We start from the raw sequence: 26070 nt of genomic DNA on the forward strand, positions 1-26070 counted from the left end.
AAGAAAGCTGTGCTTCACCCAGTGTGATTCTGGTTTTTTTGGCAGTACCCCCTTATTGTCTGGGTAGTAAAAACATCTATAAATGTCTACATAATATGTAAAATATTTAGAGAATTTAAAAGAAAAATGTGTCAAGAACATTGCTGGGAGGTAGCAGGATGGAGAGTTGGGAATGCCTAGGAGTGGGGATTGCCATCAGCAATTGTGGGAAAAACCCACACTTTCTAGTCCCCCCCAGATATTGCTTAAAGCAGATTCTCCCTTAAAGGGCTTAGAAAATATCTTTTTATTTTTCCAGTAAAATCAAAGAACCTTCTTGTTTCTATTAGTTGCTACAAATCACATGTGATCCAAAAAATTATTCGATCCAAAAAATTATTGTGATCCAAAAATATGCAATACTTCCCACAGATCCATCGTTGATGGTGTGTCTATTCTGTTCCTAAGTCTATAGAATAGGATGTGTGCGTTAAGTTCATGGTGGAGTCTGAGGTCTTCTGGGAGAACCGAATAGCTTTTTCTCTGCAGACCAATGTCTTTGTCTTCTCTGAGCAGAAATTGAAGTTAGTGGGGCTCAGTGTGTTTCCCTTTTGCCACAAAGGCTAAAAATGTCCAAGCAAAGTCGCTGCCTAAATGTACTCAGCAGGTCATACCGGGACTTGGTAACTAACTCGGCTTTCTCTCTGTCAATGCCTCTATCACAGTAGGGAGTTGGGCGGGGGGAGCCAAACCCCAGATTCTACCCTCTACCAATTAAATCAGAATCTCTGGATACAGTCTGGAAACTGCCTCTTTTAAAGCTACCTCGGAACCAAAGGATGGCAGTGTGTTCTGTTGTCTTTGGCTGGTAGGTCAGGGACTCCTCTCTTGTGGATCAAAGGGGATGTGAAGAACCACTGCTTTAAATTATCCTTTTCCTTTTCCCTTTAGCTATCTTATTTGTATTTGATTCTCTTGTAAACTGCTTTAAGTCCATTTAGAAGTAGACCAAATATAAGCTTTAAAAATCTACATTTTTTTCATATCGTGTTAGACTTTATATAACACATTTGTCAATTTAGTGTTGTTTGACATATATAAGTCACTGACATCATATTCACTAATCATGTTGTACATTCTCACCTATATCTGTTGCTAAATTTGTCTATCACCATCGATAGACATTGCTTCCTAGACAGTGCCCCCCTCCCACCCTTACCTCCTCCATACAGATGCCAGCAAACAAGGACCCAGGCTTGCCTGTCACTGTTTCAGGTTGATTTGAAAAACTTTGCATTTATTCTGAAGTTTGAGACAGAAGGAACCATCAGGTTTGCTACTTCCAAACTGCTTCAAAAATCAAGTAGAATATGAGCTGCGGTACAGTGGTGGTGGGGCAGAGTAAAGGGGAGCTAATAAGTTCAGGAAGGAAGAGAATGTTTGGAGACTGGTTGTGGCAGCAATTGTACAATTCTGCTTGATGGGACTGAACTGTGGAATGATGTGATATCTGTATGAACTTCCAATAAAGTGGTTTTGAAAATAAAATCAAGCAAGTTAGATTTATGAGAGAGTATACAAGGGACTACCCAAAAAAAAAAACAGATTTTCCCCCAATACTATTTAAATTTTTTTTACAAAACAACCTTATCACTTTTAAAGTACTCTTCATTATGTTTAATACATGTGTCAGATCTGCAATTTCATTCTTGGAAACATATTTCAAACTTATTGGTTTGGATGGCTGACAGCACCTCGCTCATTTTTTTTCTTCACCTCTTCTATGTTGTCAAATCACTGTCCTTTCATGTCCCTCTTCATTTGTGCGAACAAAAAGAAGTTGCACGAAGGTCAGGTAACTAAGGTGCATGGGGCAAGAGAGGCATGCTGTTTTTGCCAAAAACTGGTGCACTGTGATGGCTGCGTGAGCAGGTGCATTGTCATGGTGGCAAAACCAGTCCCCATCTACCACACATCCAGCTTTTTTTGTCCCACACTGTTATGCAATCTTTTCAGAACTTCTAAATAGAAAGCTTGATTCGCAGTCTGACCTGGTGGAATGAAATTCAAATGCACTATAAGTTGACATTTTTGTCCATTGGGGAAGTTGACAGACATCCGGAATGAGTTTGTGTCCTCAATTGACATTTCATCTTTTTGAAATGAGAAAATCACTCGTACACTTGAGCTTTTCCCATAGCACTGCCCTTGTAAACTGTGTTTGATATCACAACAATTTCTGTAGCATTTTTCCCCGAGCAGGAAACAAAATTTCATGGCCACATGCTGTTCTCTTAAATTGGCCATCGCAAAAAAACAAGCTCCAAGCAAAACTGCTTTTATGAAAAAATTCATTGTGACCAGAGAGAACTTTCCCAGATGATGCCACTGAGTGCACCAACTCAGAGGTGTTGTTTAATGGTTGACTAGCAGGAAAAATGTGTACTATGAAAGATCCACCCAGTGGAGCTTTTCTCCATTTTGTGTGTGGGGGGGGGAGAGGAAGGTACCCCCTCATATATATTTTTTTTCTAGAAGAAATATAGTTTGTTGCTTTGTGACAAAAAGCAAGTTTTACATTGGTGTCGGCAGCGATGAGCTGGATGGAGGTAAGCCACACCAGAAGGGAGCATCTAAGAACCCCGTGGCCTCCTCTAACTTCAGGGAATATCTAGTGGGAGGTTTGTCGGGGGGGTTGCATTTGAACGGAGAGTGAAACATAATCTTTGCTCTTATGGGGAAGCCTTTAAGTTTCCTAAGTATCACCCTGGCCAGCCTTACTTTGCAGATAATAAAAGATGTGCATTTGCTGAGTAGTAACAAATGTGAAGCTGTCCATTATGATGGACGTCTCTAATTTTCAGCCGTCTGATAAAGCACAGCTGGAGCTCATGAATCTTTCATCGTGGGCTATAATTAGAAGCGTCAGGTTCTGAGGGTGATAAAAGGTTCCGCAGTGATGAACTTCTTCCAGTGGTCTTTCTTTGGCCAAGGTCTGTGCCAATTTAAGCACATCTTGCCATTTCATGAACACACATTCTGCTGACAAGGAGACACAGTAAGCCTGAGATGAGACTCGAAGATCTCCACCCAAAGTGTTTTTATAACATTTTCAGTAGGTATTTACTGATTGTATACTGCACACTGCACACCAGGCATGGTGGTTTGTTAAGGCAGGGTCACCGAGCCCTGAGATTATGCTCCAGTTGGAGGAAGCAGACAATAGGCAAGTAAATAGCCAAAGTAATTACAGCCCACGATAAATGCTGCGAAAGAACCAAGCAGGTGCTTGTATGAGACAGAAAAGTGACACAATCGGATTTGCATTTTGAAAGCTCACGGAGGTTGCTTCATGGGAAAAATGGACCGTGGGTGGCAAGAGCGAAAGCCAGAGCAATGTTGAAGAGGCCTGTTCATCGGTCCAGGTTAGAGAGGGCCGTGATGGCAGAGGTGGGCAGAAGAGGAAGTTTTGTAGGATGCAAAAGAGAACATTGACTGAGTATCTACACAGGAAAGCAGGAGAAATTCCTCTGTGTGTGGCTTAGCAGAGATCAGGAGTGGAGAGCAAGAATAGGTTCGGGGGTAAAGGTCAAGTGTACTGTCATGTATAGAAAGGGTGGCATCTAAATGGTAGTCATTATGTAAGCTAGAGGCCGGGCCTGAAGAGACTCTTTTTTGGAGACATAGCATATAAAATGAACAAATCCACTGCCATTGAGTGGATTCTGACTCACAGGACCTTATAATTCATAGCAGAGCTGCTCCCTAGGGTTTCGAGCTTATAAATCTTCGGAGTAGCAGAAAGCTTCATCCTTCTCCCGTGGAGTGCCTGGTGGTTTCAAACCACGCACCTTATAGTTAGCAGCCCAACTTGTAACCCACGACACCAGTAGAGGTCCTTGTTCTGACTAACAAGCTGATGAAGCACTGGAAGCACTCCATACCAGGGAATTTAGAAGACAGCTACTTGCCCAACGGGAAGAGATCCATATTTATACCCATTCCAAAGAAAGGTACCGCAACAGAATGGCCAAATTCAAGGACAATATCGTTACTGTCACATGCAAGTAAAATTTTGCTGAAGATCATCCAACAATGGTGGCAGCAATAGATTAATAGCTGCTGGAGGTAGGATTCAAAAGAGGACTTGTAACAAGGGATATCACTGCTGATGTCATGGATTCTGGCTAAGGCATTTGTGTGGACCACAGCAAACTATGTGAACCTTGAGAAGAGTGGGAGTCACAGAACCCTACATTGTGCTAGGTGTTTTTCTTATGCATGAGGTTAAATGGTTCCCAGAGGAGCTGGCTCTTTTTCTGTGGACACTAGAGTGGGAGCTGCCAATGCAACGATACAGCCATGTGATACTGAGGACTGAGCGAATGTGACCACAGGATCAGGAGTTTGGATGACTGCCTCATCACTGCTGGGCCAGGTTAGGTTTCTACTAGAGCTGCATTCTGGGAATCGGTGTAATATTCTTCTGTGATATTGGGCACAAGGTTCCAGGGCATCACAGCCAACTAAGGAAACAGGAGATAAATTCAGCAATAGAATTGATCTGTAGATCAAGGAGAAGGCCTTCTGAGCAACCGAGGTAGGCTGTCATTTAAACATCAATTGAAATAAAATGGCATTAGATATATTGAAAGATACCCAGCATCAGGAAAACTGAAAACTTAAAAACAAAAACCAACTATATAAGACAAAAAGGTCAAAAAGTACTCTAAAACAAAGATACGATGAGGCAGGGAAGAAAGAATACTGCAAACAGAACACTCAGACTGCACATGAAAAGAATGTTAACACATTTTGAAAAAATACAATGTTGCTGACAAATCTGTGTTGAAATTTAAATGAGAAATTGTTGAATGCTATGTAAACTTTGGACAAAAACCTTCTATAGCAAAATGTGGTGAAGAACATGATGGTGCGCGGCTATCAGATAAAATAGCATCTGGGCTTTTAAAGGCTTGTCTCCAACCAAGGGACCGTCTACGAGAGATGTCAGCTAAGTCCCCATGGGAGAAGCGCACCATCATCAGTCCCTGAGGAATCGGAATTCAAATCATACAAAGTCGAAGGAGGGATCAGTATCAGAGCCTAAAATTATGAGGATCTGATGTGCAGAAGGCGATGGATGACAGTAGGAGCCCAAGAGTCGTTTGTGGAGCTACCTAGGAAACACGCCTCCAGAGGACTTCCCCTATCTAAAACTGAGGGACGGGAGGAAAGTGGACACTAAACAGAGAGCTTGGGAGAGAGGAGTGTTGAGGACCAAAGGCATAAATCTGACTTGAACAGTTCAAACTTTGTCAGTAGATCCCCCCTATGACGCTGGCTGGACCTGATCAGGTTTCCTAGATTCTCTGTATTTTCAGCCTGTTTTATTTTGTTCAGCTTTTGTGCATTCGTAGTAGAGTGTGTCTCAGAGGTGTCATGTCAATGGAGGTCACCCTCTTGAAGCTGTGTTATATGCGTTTCCATTTTCCCTATAGCAAACCCAGGGCTAATGAGCCCATAGGGACAGCAAGTAGAGCAAGGGTTTCGGGAGCAGTGGGGTGCAGTGGGTGGGTGGGGTCAAAGGGACAGGATGTCAAGGAGTCCATACAGAAATGGAATGGTGGGGAACTGATTGTGGTCGCAATCGTACACTTCTACTTGACATGATTGAAATATGGAATGATATGTTGTTATATTTATTAAATCCCAACTAATTGGAAAAAAACATCTTAGGGTTTTAAAAAATGCAAATAAAACTACCCCAAATCAAAAACCAAACTCACTGCCATTGACTCGATTCCACTTCATGTCGATGCTATAAGACAGAGTACAAGCGCCCCTGTGGGTTTATCAGAGTGTAAATCATTTTGAGAGTAGTAAGCCTCATCTATCACCCACTGAGTGGCTAGTGGATTTGAACTGCTGACCTTGAAGTTAGCAGTCCAACTCATAATCCCCCATGCCACGAGGGTCCCTCCAAAGCTACCCAGGACATTGTTTCTCCGTACGACACTGGGAAAGTAAAAAGTGAGCTAGCTGAGTGTGTGACAGGGCATGGTGTGTGATGCTCTCCTGGGTAACTGGTGTATATAAAAATCAGTACAACTCCTTGTATGTTGTTTTATTTCTACATATATTTTAAAGTGTATTACTCTTAGAATTACCATATATATGGGGATAATGTTCCCCAATATAATGATAATGATGTTTTTTAAAGTAGACCAGGGACTTACATAAAACAGATAATATGGATGGATTTTGAGCTTGCACTTAATCCTAGCCCTAATCTAAGAACAGTGAATTCTTAGGATGTGGCCTAGTTGAAACTTGCCCTCCTGAAGAGATCACAGAAGATATTCATGCACCAACAGTGTGGTGAAGAACTAACCTGGTGGTTGGCGGTGAGAAAGAATAGTATCTGGGTCTTAAAGATTTTTCTTAAAACAAGCAACAATCTATGTGAGGTGACAACTCAGTCCACACAGGAGAAGCCTGTGTGATCCAAGGAGTGCAAGTAACATCTAAGACGGGAGGCATTGAGCTCAAAAGCTGAGCACCCGGCTTGCAGAAGCCTATGGATGATACTGAAAGCCTAAAGCCATTTGCAGTGTTCCCAGCTTCTGGCGAATCTCCTCTGACCATCGACCAGGGATGAGACTAGTCCGGTTAAAATTTAAGACTTTATCATTTGTTCTCCCTTTTGACAATAAATGTACACATTTGCATCTGGCTTCTGTGCTGCCACATCCAATGTACCACGTCATTCTGCCCTGTTACTGCACTTGCCTCTGCATTTCTCCCCCCAGATAATCATGTTGATTACTTTAAGTAATTATGTGCACAAACTTTTAACTGCTACAAATGAAATATAAGAAAGTAAAAAGATACAAGATAGCTAATAATGTCACTAAATAATATTTCTGAGGAGGCTGTGGAGGTCTGCACTTGTAACCCAGGATGTCACTGAGTTCGGATGCACGCACAAAGCAAAAGTGTTCCCTCCTTCTCCTCACTGCCGGCTTCCCCTCTACTTTGAACAAGAGTAGTGGTGAACCTTATTTTAACCTCACCTAAAGAAGTAAGACGTTTTCTTCTCCTTCCAGAAAATTGAATGTGTTTTATATAATGGTAAGATTTAGTCAAAAGATTTTCCTGCTGCCTATCTTTCTTTTCTATTGCATAAGTTTTATAATTTTGTCAGGACTTGAAACCAGGCCTTTGAATTAGTTCATTCCATTCAACGCTCATGCTGAGAGTTTGCATTTTGACTTGAGATATACTGAATCAAAATCTATGTTTTTAACGAGATATTCATTTTATGCATACCAAAGAATCACCTGGAGATCTCGTTACAATGCAGAATATCTGATCTAGTATAACTAGGGTAGAAATGCAAATTATCAGCAGGGCATTGGACTGGAATGAACCAGTTTGAAATCCTGCTTGAAAGCACCAATTAAGCACCTAAATTCCATTGCTGTGAGTTTCAATTTGCCTACTTCATGTGGTATCAGATCAGATATTTATGATATAAGAGAATCTTCAAATTACACCCCCCCCAAAAAAAAGTTGAAAATTATTTCACTCAACTTGACGGAAGTCGTTTTCTAGTATTATTTTTCACACATTCTGAAAGCCTAATCTGTCAGAAGCCTCATCATTGTCACACAGCTGCATCTTTGTAATGCCTTGACTTTGAAATAGTTAGAGTTCAAGGCTTTGGAATGCTGTTATATCCTACCATACCCTGCTTGCTGAAAGGGAGGATGAATTGAAGCACTTGATGATGACTGAGGATTATGGCCTTCAGTACGGATCCCCACTCTGTGTAAGGAAGACCAAAATCCTCACAACTGGACCAATAGATAACATCATGGTAAATGGAGGAAAAGTTGAAGTAGTCCAAGATTTTGTCTTGCTTGGATCCACAATCAATATTCATGGAAGCAGCAGTCGAGAGTTGAAAATATGTGTAGCATTAGATAAATCTGCTGCACAGGATCTCTTTAGAGTATTGAAAGGCAAGGATATTACTTTGAAGACTAAGGTGTGCCTGACCCAAGCCATGGCATTCTCCATTGCTTCATGGACATGTGAAATTGGATATTGGTTAGGAAGACCAAAGAGGACAATGCATTTGAATCATAGTGATGGTGAAGATTATTGAAATTACTACGGACTGAGAAAAGTACAAGCCGACCTGTATTGGAACAGGTAAGGCCAGAGTGCTCCTCAGAGGCAAGGATGGCAAGACTTCATCTTCGAGACTTTGGACATGTCAGGAGAGACCAGTCCCTGGAGAAGGACATTGTCTTTGCTAAAGTGGAAGGGCAGTGAAAACGAGGAAGGCCCTCCATGAGATTGGTTCACACAGTGGCTGCATCAATGGGCTCGGGCCTGGGAACAGTAGTGGTGGTGGCACAGGATCAGGCAGTGTTTCGTCCTGTTGTGCCCAGGTTCGCTATCAGTCAGAGCCGACTCAATGGTACCTAACAACAATATGAAACAACATCTGAAAGACAAACAGATGAGGAGAGATTTCAACAGCCTCCCTTTACTGGGGAAACAGAGTTGAGAATGCAAAAAGGCCATTTAATGGCCATTTAATGGCCCTGGATTCTCTATTGTGTTCCATTGGTCTATGCATATATTATTGTCTCAAAACCCGGCTGTTTTTGACTACCATTTCTGTCTTTAAGGTTGGGAAGTGAGAGGCCTCCCACTTGGTTCTTTTATATCTATATATATCTCTATATATATCTATATAGATATAAATCATTTTATTGGGGGGCTCGTACAATTCTTATCACTATCCATACATATATCCATTGTGTGAAGCACATATGTACATTTGTTGCCATCATCATTCTCAAATTGGTTCTGCTTTTTATTGGTGCTTTTACTTATACGGGGTCTCTCTCCTTTTCATATTAAGTTGATGACTAGCTTTTTCACATTTTTAAAGAATGATACTAGGCTATGGAATGAGATTGTATTATACTTATAGATCATTTGGGCGAGTATTTTACAATGTTAAGTCTTCCCGTCCATGACTATGTAACCTGCTTCTATTTCCATAGGTCTCTTGGTTTCTTGTAGTAGTGATTTGTATTTTTCTTTGTACAGGTCTTGTGTTTCTCTGGTTAGGTTTATTCCCAAGTGTTTCATCTTTGGGGTAATAATTGTAAATGATATTACTTCTTAGGTTTCCTTTCAGACCTCTTTTCCTCTGTATAAAGGAATCCAACTGATTTTATATATTGATCTTGCTGCTGAATCTTCCCATTAGTACCACAATTTTTGTCAAGTCTTTTGGGATTTTCTATGTGTAGAATCATATCACCCACAAGTAGAGTTTTACTTCTTTACCTACTTTCATGCATTTGGTTTGATTTTGTTGTTTAATAGTCCCGGCTAAAACTCCCAGTACAATATTGAATGAGTGTTGATAAAGAGCCTCCTTGTCTTATTGCCATTCATAAAAGGTATACTTTCAGCTTGTAAGGAGCTTTCTAGTTGGATTTCTTTCAAGAATGAGGCCCAGAGCATATTCTGTTATAACTGTTCAATATGCATTCTAGAATTGATATTGGACTTCTGTCATTCATGGTAGAGTAACTTTTAATGGATAAACTCTCCTGTGGGAACAATGTTAAATTCTGGACAAGATAAAGAAAAACAACTGTTTGAAGGCTCTGGAAAGTAAGTAAATAAAGTAAGCAGAGCCTTGAAAGACAGAACCCATATTGGAGGACAGCCATACCAATCAGTTTTCCCTAATGCAGTTCTCCAGTACATGCAGTACACAGAGGACGGGGCGCGAGGAGAAGGCGGCAATCGTTTGGGTAGGAGAGATTGGAATGCCTACAGCAAGTAAAACTTGTGTGGGGATATCTTGAAAAAGAAGAAATCACAGAGAGGGCGTCCCCGAATCTAAAGATAAACGTTTTCAATTCCAACTTCCCTTGAATTGTGCTTGCCTGGGAGATGAGAAGTAGGTAGAGGAAATAAGAGCTGAAAGAGATGAGAAGATATTTCAACCTCCTGAAGGAGACAGAACTTGGAGCTCAAGTTCCCCAAATTAAAGGGGGTTGATTAGCAAATTGGGCTGTCTCTGCATATCTCAGAACGGCCGCGTACTAACACTAAGGAAATACTTAAAACTTATTTTTTATATAAATAACAAAGCCTAAAAGCACCACAAAAAACAACACTCCAGTAATTCAAATTCATTCTTAGAAAAAAGACTCTTCAGAGGATCATAGAATCTAGAGTCACTTCAACACATTATCCATAAAGTGAAATATACAAGAAAAAATTACGAGCCACCCAAGGAGATCGGAAAGTCCCTAGCTTTGATCTCTTCTACCCCACGCTGTTACTAGTCTTGACCTGCTGATCACAGCACAGCACAATGACCTTCTAAAGATACTTTCCTCGTCATTGAATTCTACTCTTGGTCTACTCTCAAAGCCTCATGGGAAACTTGGCTTTTAAAGCACATTTGGAAGGAAAACTGCTCTTGTCTGTTTCATTGGAAGCTGTGATATATCATACACAGAAAATGGGAAATATTTGTCCAAGAAAATGGGAAAATGGGCATAAAAATTCTACCTTTGCCTAGCATTATCAGATTCTTCCCTTAATTTTCATGCATGTGCAGTAACAGATGTTTTCCAAGTGATGGATCCAAGCTATTTTAATCTCACCTTTAGTGGAACAGACTTAGTGATCTAAAAAAAAAAGAAAGAAAGAAAAGAAAACAGAAAAAAATAGATAAATAAATAGCTGAACCCCAAAAAATTTTTTTTAAAAAAGGGAACCCAAGCACACACAAAGTCAGCAGTTCGAACCAACCAACCACTCTGTGGGAAGAGTGCATGGAGGGCTACGAAAATTTTCAAATAAGCTTGAAGAGTTTTCAAAAAGCTCATCCCAGGAACATCCCTAGATAGATGAAAGTGCTGAGGAGGAAATGGCTGAGCATCGTCAGGACTGACCCTTGGAATGAGCGTTTGAGATGTACTCAGTGCTGCATGATCAAAGTGCCCAGGGACATAATGGTGTCCTGGGGGCTACAAGGGCTCTGCTGCCTTTGCTCAGATGTGTTAGGGGAACGGGGTATTTTGGGACATGGTCATCTTCATTTCAGGCTGCTTCATTTGAAATAAGTATGTGCAATATGCAGTAAGACACCAGGGACGTCCCTGCTGCTGTTTTCTTCCAAACGACACAAAAATCGTGTTTCATTCCTGCACACCACCATTTAGACTAATCCAACAAAACTCAGGCATGATGAAGCAACTACGAGAGCCATGGGATGCTGATTGGCATTGCCTTTGTAAGGAGAATCCTATCAAAGCTCGATGCTGGCTGGTTTCTATGGGAACGGTACTTTGTGCTTTTGCTGTCCCCCTGGACTGCCAAGATGCTATGAAAAGAAAATGATGGGGAAGACAGCATTAACTCAGAGAGAGCAGAAAGAGTCCTCGTGGTTTTTAAGGTATTTCGGGAACCTCGGGTTGCTCCTTTCTCCCTCGCATGGGGCTGTTCCTCTCCAGGTGCCCATGCAAGGCATTCTGGAATTAATTAGCAGAGCATCGCCTTCAGTCCAAGGCCAGGGAAATATCCTCTTCCCATGTTAAACTAGCATCTTATTGTTGTTATAGTGATTAATAATAGTGGCAAGTGGCCCAGACCCATGGTGATAGGTATTTTACAAAGGCTTTCTATACTCAAAGGAGCTGTGGTGACATAGTGCTTAATGCAAGGCCAGCAGTTCAAAACCACCAGCCACTCCTCTGGAAAAAGACACGCTTTCTATCCTTGTAAAGAGCTACAATCTCTAAAAACCCCGGGGGCTGGTCTACCCTGTCTTATAGGGTCACGGAGAGTCAGCATCCACTTGATGGCAGTGAGCTTGGTTTGGATTTGCTCTACACTCTTAGGAGCACTTGGGGCATAATAGGTTATCGTTGGACTGCTAACTACAAAGTCAGTAGTTTGAGCTAAAGGCTACCCAATAGGAGAACTGGGATTGACCACATGTCCAGACTCCCAACTAAGGATGCTTTCCTTGGTCCCAGCTGAGTCTTATGTAGATTAAACACAAACATAACAAACTGCTTCAGAACCAAGACCAACCAACACCTAATGAAATGACAATAGGTGTATCATAGGCTTGTGCACATGGTACGTAAGTCAAGGATGATTGAGACAAATGCCGAGCATTAGAGACCTCCCTCGAATAGAAAAGCTGTCCAAAGGAATTTCTGGTCATAACACTCTCCCGTTTCACATTCTGAGCTTCTGGGCTCATCTGGCAACGTATTTTGCAAATACATTCCAGAAGCTTTTAATATCATTAGAACTTGATACTTTCAAAAAGAAAGAAAGAAAGAACTTGAGGCTGACATAAAAGCATGTTTCAGTAGGAGTCTTACAATTTGGGCCCTAACCGGCTGGATCCTCCTCCCCCCGGCCCCCCACCCCCGTCGGTCCCAGCGTCATGCTTGTATGTTGCTGTGGTGCAGAGTATACGAGCAGCATTTCAAATACCAGCAGGGCTTCCTAGGTGAGCAGTGTTCACTGGAGTGGTCACAGAGGGGCAGACTACGAAGAAAGGCCTGGCAGTATAATTCCAGAAATCAGTCCATGAAAGCTTTGTGGATCACAACAGAACACTGTCTAACTCACCTGCTTTGGGCACATCATCAGGAGGGATCAATCACGGGGAAGGGCATCCTGTTTAGTAGAGGCCGACAGAGGTGCGAAAGACCCCCAGTGAGACAGAGAGGTATAAGTGCTGTAAGGGGCCATCCAGCACACTTGGGATGAAGACAATGATGCAGGACCAGACAGTGCTTCATTCTGTTTTGTACAAGGTGATTAGGGGTCAGAGCCTGCTTGACAGCAGCTAACCACAGCTGCATCTGATTCCTGATGTCTGTCCCAGCCAGTGTATTTTAATTTTTGCCTCCACCAGACACCCCCTCAAAACACTGCACTGATGCCAAATTATGCATGCAGAGGTCGTGACCTTTGTGTTCCCACACATCCAGGCACCTAGCATCTCTATTTTCCAGTTTTCATGCACAGAATCCTTGGAAGATGGCACGGTCAAGGAATTCAGACTGTTGTTGATATTGGGCATCAGTATACCTCCACACGTAAATGCACTTGAGGCTACTTGGGTGTAGTCTTTGGCCTGGCCAGTGCAGAGCTTAACAGAAGTGCCTTGGGAGCAGCCCTAGCCAGTGCCAAATGGGAATTAGTGGTTAAAACCCAGCTACTGACCTCCTGGATGGGTGATTCTGAGGCATGTTTTACACCATCTCTGAGAAAGGCCCCCGCAAATCTGATATCATTGCACTGGCTTCTCTCCCTCTTGAGGGTCACATCTCCTCTCCCCTCTGGTGCCTCGGGTAACCTCCCACATTCCTTGCTGACATTCAAGGCCCTCATCTTCAAGGAACTAACCTAAAACACAGCCATGTGGGGCATAGAAAGGAAGACCACCATGGGTGGGCAGGATGAAAGGACTCATCGTGTGACTGCAACTCGGTTTTAAAAAGAAATCTTGTAACATTTTCCCCACCAAAGACGGTGTGGGCATATACATATACATACACACATGTATACATACACACACACATACTCATCGCATGTTGTACATGCGTTCTTTGAATCCCAAACCCACTGACATCCATTGAATGTAGCTCATAACACCCCTATCTTGGGTTTCTGAGGCTTTCTAAGTCACTAATGGAAGCAGACTCATCTTTCTCCTGAGGAGCCGCTGGTGGGTTTGAACCACAAGCTCTCAGTCCACAGCTTACCTACACCACCACCGGGGCTGCTTCTTGCCCTTGGAAGTCGTCGTCGTGATGAATATCACCACCATCATGCTTGCTGATAGATCCGAGAATGAGAAAGTGGCAAGAGCGGGAGAGGGGGTTGGTGAGCTTCTCGGGTAGACATTTAACCGTGTCATTCTTACAGTGCTGTTATGAACAACCAAAGGATGTTAGTGGTGTAGTGGTGAAGTACTTTGTTGCTAAGCTGACTAGACACCCTGAGGGATAAATATGTGACCGTCAGTTTCCATAAAAATTGTAGCCTTGGAAACCCTATGGGCCAGTTCTTCTCTGTCCTGTAGGATCCCGGTGAATCAGAATCTACTCAACAGCAGTGGGTTTATTTGGCGATTTCATTAACAACCAAATCAGAATTATTGTTGTTCTGGGAGCAAACTGATTAGAAAGCATTTAGTTGATCCTTTCTATCTTGTCCCACCTAAACCCTGCCTTCACCCGAGCCTTTCACCAACCACATTCAACTAAGTGAGTGAGTCGACCCCACTTGCAGTCCCTGTCATGTGCTGCACTGAGGCTGTGGCTGGCTTATCCATGGAAGAGAAATTGTGGCTCCAGCACAGGGAAGGCACTCTTGACCACGTGTGAGAGCCCACAGCTAAGGAAGGAGCCAGGTTCCGTGTGAGGGTGGGTCACCCCAGAGCCAGCACAGGAGGGATAGCCCTGTGCTCATGTCCTCGAGCAGGGGACCACCTAGGAAACTAGGTAAGGAAATGGACCGTCTTGGGGGTGGTATACCACCCACAGTGGTACCGTCCAGAAAATGGGTGACTGTGAGCCTAAAACAGTGGGGTTCGGGGGCTCCTGTTGGGAAAGCGAGGTGCCCTGTTCCAGATTTCCTGGAGAAAAGCTCCTGAGTTGCTTTGCAAGGAGGACAGCATTGGAGATCACCAACACGCAGCAAGAGGCATGCTGGTTGTTGACCTCTGCTGCTTCTCTCTGGCGCTTTCAGGTAGCTTATTGCTGGTACGTAGGCATATCAAGGAGAAGGCAGAAACCAAAGCATGGATTAGCAAACTCTCATGTCCTAGGTTTTCCTCCCAGTCTTTAAGGCATCTTTTGATGTTGGAATTGAGTTCTCCAAATTCCCCAAAGCCCTCAACACACCCAGCATCAAAGAACCAAGCATTAGGAAGCAGCTGCTTGATCGACCATGTCAACATCTCATCTCTTCATCTTTGAGTCTCCTAACCCAGTTACACACACAGCGAGCTCCTAGCTACCCACTTGTGATTCGCAACTGCTTTATTTTCAGGTCTCAGCTTTGACCTTTGCCAAACTTCTGAGCTACCTCAGGGAATAGAAACTTAATTTCAACAGCTTTGGTCAGAAGCAAACAATGATATAGAAAGGAAACACATAAAATCGAAGTTGTGTGCTGCATTTCAAAGTGAACATGGGATGATTTCTGGATTGATCTTCCTCTTGCTTCAGCAGAGCGCGCATTGAACATTTGATCGCCCTAAATACACCATCCGCTTGCATCATTATCCCCCGCTAATTTAACAGAGTAGTTAGTCATTTGGGTCAGGGCAGTGCTACATCTCGGGATTGCTAGGCTGTGTGACACAGACTGTAAGTAACAATCTTGAAGTCCTAATTTACACTCTTCTGGAAAGTTCAGTGGTGGCTTGTGTGCAAACATTTGAAATGTTAACAGAAAAGCACCAAGTTCCGGAAAATCAATAACATATTATTATTAATTTAAAAAGTGTGGCACTAGTAGAAAAAGGAGAGTTATTATAATAGATGAAAAACTCCCAAGTACCCACGCCAGGGCAGATAGAGTGGAAATAGAAAAGAAAATGAAAGACAAATTAGAGCAAGTTTTCCTTAAACATATTTGTTCCCTGAACCCCTTGGTAATCCAGTGAACTTATATATCCCTTCTGAAACAAGCTATTTTGAATCCATACAGTAAAATGTAGAAGATTGCAAAAGGGGACTGGTCATCATGAGAGGAAATTGACAGAACATTAGGACAGCAGTGTGTGCTATGGCCATGCATGTGCTGCTTCATTAATTATTTAAAGTCAGCATAAAACTGGAGCCGATACGAGAACATCTGTAGCAAGTATTAATACGGTATTTAACTACAGCCTCGGATGCAGTGTCCCAGGTTCTGCTAACTCAGGGTGACTGGTGGCTGGCATGCTTCCCTGAAGGAAATGCTTCCAGGTAGAGATTCAGGGAAATAAATGAAAAAAAAATCTAATTGTTGTCAAATTGATGGACCTCTGGCGGTGTAGTGGGTTACACATGGGCTGGGAACCACAAGGTCAGCGATTTGAAACCACGACCTGCTCCCTGGGAGACAAATGAGGCTTTCTGCTCTGGAAAGAGTTAGAGTCTCAGAAACGCACAAAGGCAGTCGTCCTCAGTCCTAGGTTGCTACAAGTCATGGGAACAAGGATGTGCCTTTTTTCCTGTCCAAGTTGATCAACCCCATATCCAAATCAGGATTCTAAAATCAGGTCTGGTGACGTTGTATCAATCTATAGCACTGAACAAGTTGTCTGTACTGAGTTGCTTTTTTTCCCCTCTTCTCCAGCCCTGGAGGAGTTCCCCAAGGACATCTTCAGCAATGAGGACAGAAAACAAGGGGCAGTGGTCCTCCATGTGCTCTGTGTAAGTACCACTCCCTAGGCTCTGCCTGAAGGGGCCAGAGGATGGGCCTGGCTGAGTTGGAGTTACGTGCTGCAGCAGCCCTGCCACTTCCAAATACTTTGGATGAGATCCTCTGAGAACCCTGGGGATGCGGGCAGGGCGGGGAGGGGGGTGGGAGGCTCCTTATTGCTTAAGATTTCTATATTCACAAATGAACATCTTCACAATCAAATATTCCTGGCACACTCGCTGTGTTTCACAGACATTCGCATGTGCAGAGTGGCAACAACAACAAAAAATGCCTAGCACAAGTTAAAGGGCGGTGGTTTGATTTTGGCTAACTCAGTGTTTATGGAGACTTTGCAGAACATAAATAGTGCAAATAAGGAAAACGAACTGTACCAGTTTTTAAAGATCAGAAGATAGCTCTCTGAATTGTTTTCTTCATGGCAAAAACCTGGATTTAGAAGTCGAATCAACTTGTTTGCCATTATTTAATCTTTCTTCCTTTGCTCAAACGTCCTTCTCTTGGGAAGGCCTTTCCTAGTCAGCCTTTCTAAATGCCTGTCTTCCCCTTTTGGTTTTGTAACTTTTGAGTTTGTCTACAAACCCTGGTGACCCCATGCCCAATGAGACGAAATGCTAGCTAAACCTGTCCCCTTCCATGACCTCACAGATCAGACCCTTGTGCTCCATAGGGTTTCATATGCTGATTTTTGGAAACAGGTCGCCAGGCCTTTATTCTAGTCTATCTTAGTCCGGAAGCTCCATTGAAACCTATTCAGAATCTTAGCAATACGCAAACCTCTACTGACAATAGGTGGTGGCTGTGAATGAGGGGCATTAGCCGGGACTGATCTGAAGGAACAGAACCTCCTGAACAGAAGGTGAGAATTCTTCCATCGAACCACCGCTGACTTTATCTTTCCCGCACCTAACTTTATGATTCTCCACACTACTGGTCAACATGTGTGTGTTTGCTTAATGTCCCTCATCCTTAATCACATGTAAACCCCATATGTTTTGTACATGACTTACTAGCGAAGCCCATTCCTGGTACTCTGCAGGAACAAAATCTTTGTTACATTACTGAATTAAATGCAATAGCAATTGGCGCTGTCTCTGGTACAGAGTAGATGCTCAAGAAAAGTTCATTCATCTGTCTTATGGATTCCTAATGTCCATTGGTACCCGATAATCTTCCTCTCCGGAACCAGGACTTTGATTCGTCTGATTCTTGTTTTGAAAGTTCGAGGAGGGAATGTGTGAATACGTATTTAAGGAGAGGCTTCAGACCAGGGAAAATCTAGGCTAGCTTCTGGCCTGGGCATGTCATGGAGCCTCCCAGCTCTGTGGGATTCAGGCTCACCTGAATTGAAAAAAACAAACCTTCCAGTCCTTTCTAACTCAAAGCGATCCTACAGGACGGGGCAGAACTGCCCCTGTGGGCTTCAGAGACTGACTCTTGAAAGGGGTCCAAAGCCACAAGCTGTCTCTGAATTCACTTTCTGTTCTGTGTTTTCAATGCCCTTTTGCTGTCATCCCGTATGAAAGTCTTGATGTCATTCCCCAGTTCATCAGGTGGTGCGTCAGTATGGCTCAATGAGTCAACTCTGTTCCTGAGATGTTCTCTAGAATCAGATGGGGTTTATTCAAGGTTGCATTTTGGCTTTCATTGACTTGTTTTTATTTTCTTCAGCTTTAACCTGAACTTACCAATGAGTAATTAATAGCATGTCTCACAGTTGGCTCCTGGACTAATTTTAGCTGCTGATACTGAGCTTTAACTTGAATTTGGCATATGAGCAACTGATGATCCTTTCCACAGTCAGCTCTTGGCCTTATTTTGGCTCATTACAGCAAACTTCCCCATCATATCTTTCTACACATAGAGTCAGTTTGATTCCTGTGAATTCCATATGGCAAAATTCACGTATATAGTCACCATTCATTGTTGAAAATTACATTTTTTGTGAATAATTCCTTGATCCTGTAAAATCTGGTCATATGATCTCCAACTTTATTTCTATTCCCCAGGCATATTTTGCAAGTATTATTTCTTCCTGTTTATTTCCAACTTTTGAATTCCAGACGATTGGAATTCAATGCATCTTGATTGCATTTTTTATCAATTTCAGACAGTAGAAAAATTTCAGTTTCTTCATCTTTAGTTTTAGTGGTAGGTGTAAATATTTGAGTAATAGTTATATTATTGGGAATCTTTTGTAGGGGGTTAGAGATTATTCTATCATAGACAACATTGTATTTCAAGATACATTTTGAAATGTTCTTTATGATAATGGATGTGACACCCTTCCTCTTAAATTTCTCTTTCCAGTATAGTAAACATTATGATTGTCCAACTCAAAATGGTCAATACCAGTTCATTTCAACTCACTAATCTCTAGCGGTGTTAGGCTGGGCTTTCTAAAGAAACAAGACCAGTGAAATTCATATATGTATAAGAAAGGGCTTTATATCTAGAAGTAATCTTGTATCAGGAAGGTATCCCAGTCCAGTCCATCTTAAGTCCAAGGGCCCCATACCAGCTGAAGCCCTCTGCAGACTCATGTCGCTGTAGGCCTGTGTTGCAGAAAGATGAGGTGGCCTGTAGGAAGATCACAGGCTAGTTGGTGCAGAGTCCCATGGATGTAAGGTCAGTGGAAACATGGTAGAGCGCTGGTAGAGCTCAAGGTCAGGCAACTCAAATGGGGCCACCCCTGGAGATAGACAAAGAGACCCAGGGAGGTCTCAGCCAAGTGGAAGGCACAGAGAGAGAGGGAGTGGAGGAGTCCCCAGTGGGTCACACCTCCCAGGATGCATTATCAGGCTGTAACCTGATTGGCAGGTGGGACTCGACCTCTCCAAAGTGCAAGTTGCCATAAAATCTATCTACTACACTAGGATATTGATCTTCATGCATTCTATTTCATTTTTAACAACTTTAATTAAATCCATTTTTCATACATTCCAGTCTGATTACTATTAGATGCCTGCAGCTGTTTCTTCTCGTTTTCAGTCATGCCCTATTAAAAAGTGAACGTCCCCCAAAGCTTTCCTCCATCCATGTCTTTAGGCCCATTCTACCGTGAGAAGGCATTTGTAATAGTAGCATGAGCAGTATTCTGCGTCATTCTAAGCTGCCTCAGTGTCCTCCTGCGATTGATAAGGCTTGTAGGGTCTAATCACTCAGAAGGGATTTCTAGTATGCTGTGTTCTCAGCCTGAAAGGTCCACTGCCATCTACTCCTCATGTTATACTATCTGAAATACCAGTGACATCGCTTCCAGCATCAGAACAACATACAAGCCACCACAGGACACCAAACTGACAGCTGTGTTACTATTGATTGCCTCATATGTCTGTGAAAGTTAGACAGTGAATAAGGAAGACTACAAAGAATTGATGTATTTACATTGCGGTGTTTACAAATGAATACTGAAAGTACTGAGGACAGCCAGAAGAGCAGACAAGTCTGTCTTGGAGGAAGTACACCCAGAGTGTCCCTTAGAAGCAAGGATATCCTTTGGACATGTTACCAGGAGAGACTAGTCCATGGAAGGGACATCATAGGTAAAGTAGAGGAACCGCAAAAATGGGAAGACCCTGTGTATTGACACCGTGGTTGTAACACTGAGCTGAAACTTGCCAACGGCGAGGACGGCACTGAATAAGACAGTGTTTCATTCTGTTGCGCACAAGGCCACTATGAGTCAGAACTGACTCAGCGGCACCTGGCAGCAACAGCAATGATTTCCTGCTGAGAAATAAACTTCTCAATTTAATTGGAGCAGTCGTATAGTCGCTTTAGGGTGTTTCTGGGTCTGTTCGTTTGGAGTCCAGAAAGAGCAGAGGTGGAGGCTGCTGCCTGACATCTGGGGCATCTGATAGACAGGTTATGGGGCCATGGGGTGAGACCACTGGGGCTGAAGATCAACTTCCAAGATGGCTTTTCCGCCCTGGTGGTTGGTACCTTGACTGAGACAGCTGAAGGTCAGGCTCAGCAGGGACTGCTACCCAGAACACCTGCATGTGTTCTCCTCAGCGTGGAAACGTCAAATCGTGGCCTTTTAAATGTGGCAGCTGGGACTCCAAGAGGGAGGGGTATGTTCAAGGCTGGACCTTCACGGCCAAGTTACACAGCATCGTTTCCACAGCAGCCTACTGCAGTCACAGCCCACCATAATCGAAGGGGATGAAATAAGGACCTTCCAGCACAATCCAGGGCATGTAGTCATGCTTTACGACAAGCCGTGCCAGTGAGCAGATTCAGGCTTGGGAGTCAAACTAAGCATGTGTCTGAAGCCCAATTCTTTTGTTCCTGCTGAGGGGATTGCCTCTGACAACTGATAACTAACCTCTCTGGGCCACGAACCACCCTTGGTACAAACTCCTTCCTCACTGAAAAAATCTACTCTTCAAGCTCTTAAGCCCCACCATCTCAAACAAACCTAAGCAAACACCTGAGAAGTCACTCGACAGCACAATCATGCTCTGAAGTTACCAAATGATAAGGTGGGCTCTTTGCCAACATCCCAATACCCTACCTGTCATGAGGGCTGAATGCACGCTGAGCCATCAGTACGGACGCCAGCTGCTGCCTTTGGTTCCCAGGATGCTCTCCTGTCCCAGGCTGAGGAGACCCTGGTGCCACGTCAAATCCAGAATTGCCTGGCAGCCTGATGTCTTGACACCTGACATCGGAGAATTGCACTCTCAGCTCCCACGTCGTACGCGTTTACGCTCCAGAAGTGGCGTGGCTTCTTGCTGCTGTCAGGCCCTTTCTCCTGTCAACCTCTGCCCCTTCTTCTGGGTCAGAGAATCAATGGCCCAGGGGCCACGGGGGCCTATTCCATGTCAGTCTCTGCTGTTGGACATGGTGGCCCCTGTTGGAATAAGACAAAATGGACAAACATGGGTATTTTTCCCAGTAAGGTTATTTCTTCAGAAAGTAGAGATAAAGTTAGCAGTCTTTAGACATTGTTGTCTTCTGCCATCGTTAGACCCCGACCTGGGCCCTATATTTGAGAGCAAGATCAGGGAATGCCTGGCCCTAAAGCCATACATGGTACAAAATCATCCATACCATCCAACATCATATACCTCATCAAAGAGAAACAGTTCCAGCCATAGCATTGGGGCGAGTTTATTAAATGTTTGAACAAAAAGCAGCTAATTTTTTTAAGTTGATAATTTTGTATGGCCTGCAAATGATGTTATAAATATTCAGATGGATCTTGTCAGAAAAATGTTTTCCCACTCCTGCTTTAAAGTCTCTAGGGCATGGATGCAAAGGTCAAAGCCTATGTCTGCCCTTAGCACATACTCGCCCCTCTAGACCGCTCTCCAAGTGCAGGGACCCCAGAATCATCTGCCAAATATCCCCCAGACCACTGCCAGGGCATGTTCAGGCCTCTTAATCTAGTCCACTTCCTGTGGAGAAGAACCTCATCGGGGGCAAACTTGAAGTTTGGAGTATCCTTACATGTGGGTGGGGGCAGACTGGAGGCAGGGTGGGATGAGGAGGAGCATGGACCGTGGACAGTGCTTTTGTAATCTTGTCCAGGAAAACGTTCATGGTGAGCTGTTGATACCTTCCCCGAGGACAAGGACTAATCTAGCCTCACTTACCCATCTGAGTATGAGCTCCTCCACTGAGACAGAAGATCTCAAGGAAGGCATTGTATTCTGCCCACCTTCATAAGGTGCCTGGCACATGTGACCTAATTGTTGAGTGCAGGGATCAATGATTCTTCTTCTTCCCTTTGCCAAGCGTGTTGTGATGGATACTCAGGAACGCTTAAATGAACACTGTCCGGTCCATTAAGAAATGCTAATGGTAGAAAGAAAATGCTTTGAAAATGATAATGGCAACATATGCACAAATGTGATAGATACAGCTGATGTAGGGATTGTTATAAAAGCTGTAAGAGCCCTCAATAAAATGATGAAAAAAATGCTAAAGGGCTAACATTTGGTATTACCATAGCCAGCAGGCAACAGACAAGTCTTGCATTAAAACTGCAACAAGTTAAATCCTCATTTCCTGCCCTCAGACATTTAGGAAGCATAACCTGAGCCCCTGAACTGTGTTAGTGCTGGTACAACCCTTGCCCTGAAGAAACTAATCCTGAAAAGAGATGCAGGTATGAACCAGCCCCAGTGCCAGCTATGGGCTGTGCAGTATCCTGTGAAGGGATGGCAGGTGTCAGAGGTATAAGTTTAAGTTGGTCTCGAATGGTGAGTAGCTCTTCCTGTGATTTCAGGCAGTCATAGGAGACCCGTGATCCTAGAAGTAGAGGTTTCAAGCCCAGAAAGCCTCCAGTGACCAGAAATTCAAGTTGTGGGGGTCGAGTAAGAGGACAAGATGAGGAAAGGCTGGTGGTCCCATGTTTGGCAGACTCCTCCGGGTTACTTACCTGCTAATGAGAAGTGGTAAGAAATGGTTCCTGGACTTCTCATCCCTTTGTGCCTAAGGTAGGCCTTACCGGGACCAGACATGGTTGGATACGAGCCAGGTGATCTGTCTTCCACTCAGGTGAAAATATCCAAGTAGGCCACAGGAAAAGTTCCAGGTTCCCTGAGGAATAGCCAGTTTTCCAAGGGCATAAGGGAATTGTTGTGGGGCACCGGACCTTATCTGGTCATGCTTAGGTCCACTTCATCTTGTCAGGCCAGGGAGAACTGTCTCAGTAGTTACCCCTTGTCACCCAGAAGGCTGCAAAACTGTCCTTTCATAGACTCAATTGGCCACAATCAGAATCTCAGCCAGAGTATCCAGTTCCTTTCCAGCCATCATCTAAAACTCAGCCTCTGGATGTAAGTGAACTCAAGCTGTCCCTTATCCGTTGAGCTACATGAGTTTGCTTTCCTCACATAAGGCTGTCTGTAGCCTTCAACCTCAGTAGGGTGTAGGTCTGGGGACACTGCCGCTGAAACCCCAACACAGAAGGTTCTGAGGACCCTTCATAAGATTTTTAAAATCTGAGATGTCACAGCTTCTCTATCTTTTATTTTTCCCTCTGGGTAAATAACTCACTCTTTTGCGTATGTGTTATGGAATTTGAACAAACATTTCTGATTAAGTTTTCCAAGCACCGCATTTTTTATTTTTCTTGGATCTTTGCTTTTGAAGATTACAGAATCCCTAAACTCTCCATTTAATCAATTTGATGGCATTTGATGCTAAACCCTAAGGTTTCACCAAAAAAGCAAGAGTTCTATTCCTTCTAGCTATTGTTTCCATCAGGGGCAAATTCACGATCTTACAATATTTATCAATGAAATAATCTTAAAAAACAAGAGAAAAAAAGGCACACTTAGAGCTTACTTTATTTCCTGTCTATTATAATAATAAAGCACTAAAAGGGTTGTTTCCTGTCTATCAGGAAATGTGCATTTCTCATTGAACCTACCTCAAATAGAGACAGAAGCCTATGAATAATTTTTAAGAACCCTGCTTGGTTTGTAATTTAGTAATACCTTGTGAAATTTTGTTAATCATAGCATGTAGAGCTGAAACTCTGAGAATATAAATTTGGCTACATTTTACTGAGTAAATTTTCTGTCTGCATCCACACTTCCATTGCCCACTTTTCCCTGAAGGAAGGACTGTGAACGCTGAGAGCCCAGCCTCGGAGGACCATTCCACCCCGGTCCCCATGCCTCTGCCCTCCAGTTCAATGGGAGGAGCCAACAGAAGATGGAATGTTGGAAGGAGAGAGAGGTCAAAGTGTTTGTTCTGTATTCCCTCCTGGTTTTCCACGACTCTGGCAGCAGCTGTTCAATGGCTGCAGTAACAATGGTCCTTGCTCTAGGTCAAAGGTTGGTCACAGCTCCTCATTGTCGTTAGACTTTGAATGCCTCAACTGGTTTTGGAGATGTCCAGAGCCCTACTGTGCACCGCAAAGAACCCCTTCACTATATTCTCATCCGTTAAAGTGATCTTTGGCTAACTGCTTTTGGAGGGATTCTTTTCCTGGCGAGACCGTGGCAGATAGCTCAGCCTTCCCACTCTTATGGACTTGACTTTCTCTCAGACTCCTGTGCAGAAAGCCCAGGGAACACACGAGGACTCCTCCCGAGTGTTCTCTTGGACAAAACTGCATCAGAACTACCTGCTGGTGGTTATAAATGCAGATGGCTGAGTCCCAGCTGGACCCCCTGAACGGATCTCCTAGAAAGGGGGCTGAAGAATCCTCCCCTTGCATAAGTTTCCAGGTGAATGTGGTGCACATTAGAGTACACGCTGGCAGACTAGCATGTGTGATTCTTTATTACTATATTAAATATATGATCTTGTATCAATCTAAAAAACAAACAAAAAATGGATTGCCTTCAAATTAATCCCAACTCGTAGTGACTCTGTGGGACAAAGTGAAACTGTTCCAGGGGGTTTGCACACTTGTAAAAAGATGCAGCTGCCACATTTCTCTCCTCAAAAGCACCTAGAACCATTAACCTTGTGTTTACCCACCAAATGCTTAACCACTGTGTAGATGGGCCACTCTGGTGAGGGATCACAAAGCTCTAGTAAGTTAAAATCATTGGAGAATGCATGCCGATGGTGTATTTTCACTTTAGCATCTGCTCGAAGCCTTTGTCATCTGAGCTCCTGCAGGATAGCTCCTCGGGTGGCATGGCTCGCCACCAGCATGCCAACTAACAGACGGATCCTGAAGGGAGAGTCCCCAGACTGAAGAGAGAGGGTTGATTTGGGGAGTGGCCCATCTTGGTTTTGAAATACACGTCATTTCGTCTATGATCTTCCTTTGCTCTTTTAAAATTTGGGTTCTCCCAGAAGTGATCTTGAGGTAGGTTGTCTTATGAGCAGAAAAGGTACATGTCAGCCGAGGAGCAGGCCAGAAGAGGAAGGCAGCTGAGGCGCAGCAAGGGAGGGTGCTAATACATGGGGTGTAACATTGTGGGCACTTGAAGCTTGGTCCTGCTGGGGGAAATATCAGAGGCAGGGCGGAGTTACCTCATAAAGTGGGCAAGGGATCTAGGGTATTGATACACCATTTCTTTTTTAATTGTTTTGTTGATATAAAATTTACATATGGGCTTCTCTAGTCACTTTTTAATTTTTAAAACCATTTTCTTGGGGGCTATTACAGATATTATAATATTCCATCAATCAGTTATAGCAAGCACACTTGTACATGTGTTGCCATGAACATTTTCAAAACATTTTTCTACTTGAGTCCTTGGTATCAGCTCCTCATTTTTCCCTCCCTCTCCCACCTTCCCACCCTCATGAACCCTTGATAAATTATATATCTACATTTTTCATATCTTACACGATCTGATGTATCCCGTCACCCACATTTCTGTTATTTGTCCCCATGGGGTGAGGGTGGGGCTTTATACATCCATCATTGCTATCATGTCCCCTTTTCTTTCTCTTCTCCTCTCCCCTCATGGTATCACTACTCCCACTACTGTTCCTGAGGGGTTTATCTGCCCTGGATTCTGTATGTTGAGAGCTCTTACCTGTACCAGCATATATACTTCGGTCTAGCAGGATTTGTGAAGTAGAACTGGGGTTATGATAATGGGGAGGAGGAAGCATTAAAGAACCAGAAGAATGTTGCGTGTTAAGTTA

The 26070-nt window shown here is 43.4% G+C and overlaps 1 protein-coding gene across 2 annotated transcripts in view; it reads left to right on the top strand.

Annotated features, from left to right (window-relative positions):
- Positions 1-26070, top strand: part of SLC24A3 (solute carrier family 24 member 3) — a 420646-nt gene that overhangs the window by 256227 nt on the left and 138349 nt on the right. For both annotated transcript variants that reach the window (XM_075564035.1, XM_075564036.1), the window contains exon 3: positions 16411-16487. In XM_075564035.1, coding sequence (XP_075420150.1) covers positions 16411-16487 — 77 coding nt within the window. The remainder of the gene's footprint in view (positions 1-16410; positions 16488-26070) is intronic.

The sequence above is a fragment of the Tenrec ecaudatus genome, chromosome 12 (genome assembly GCF_050624435.1).
Source record: "Tenrec ecaudatus isolate mTenEca1 chromosome 12, mTenEca1.hap1, whole genome shotgun sequence".
Taxonomy (NCBI): Eukaryota; Metazoa; Chordata; class Mammalia; order Afrosoricida; family Tenrecidae; genus Tenrec; species Tenrec ecaudatus.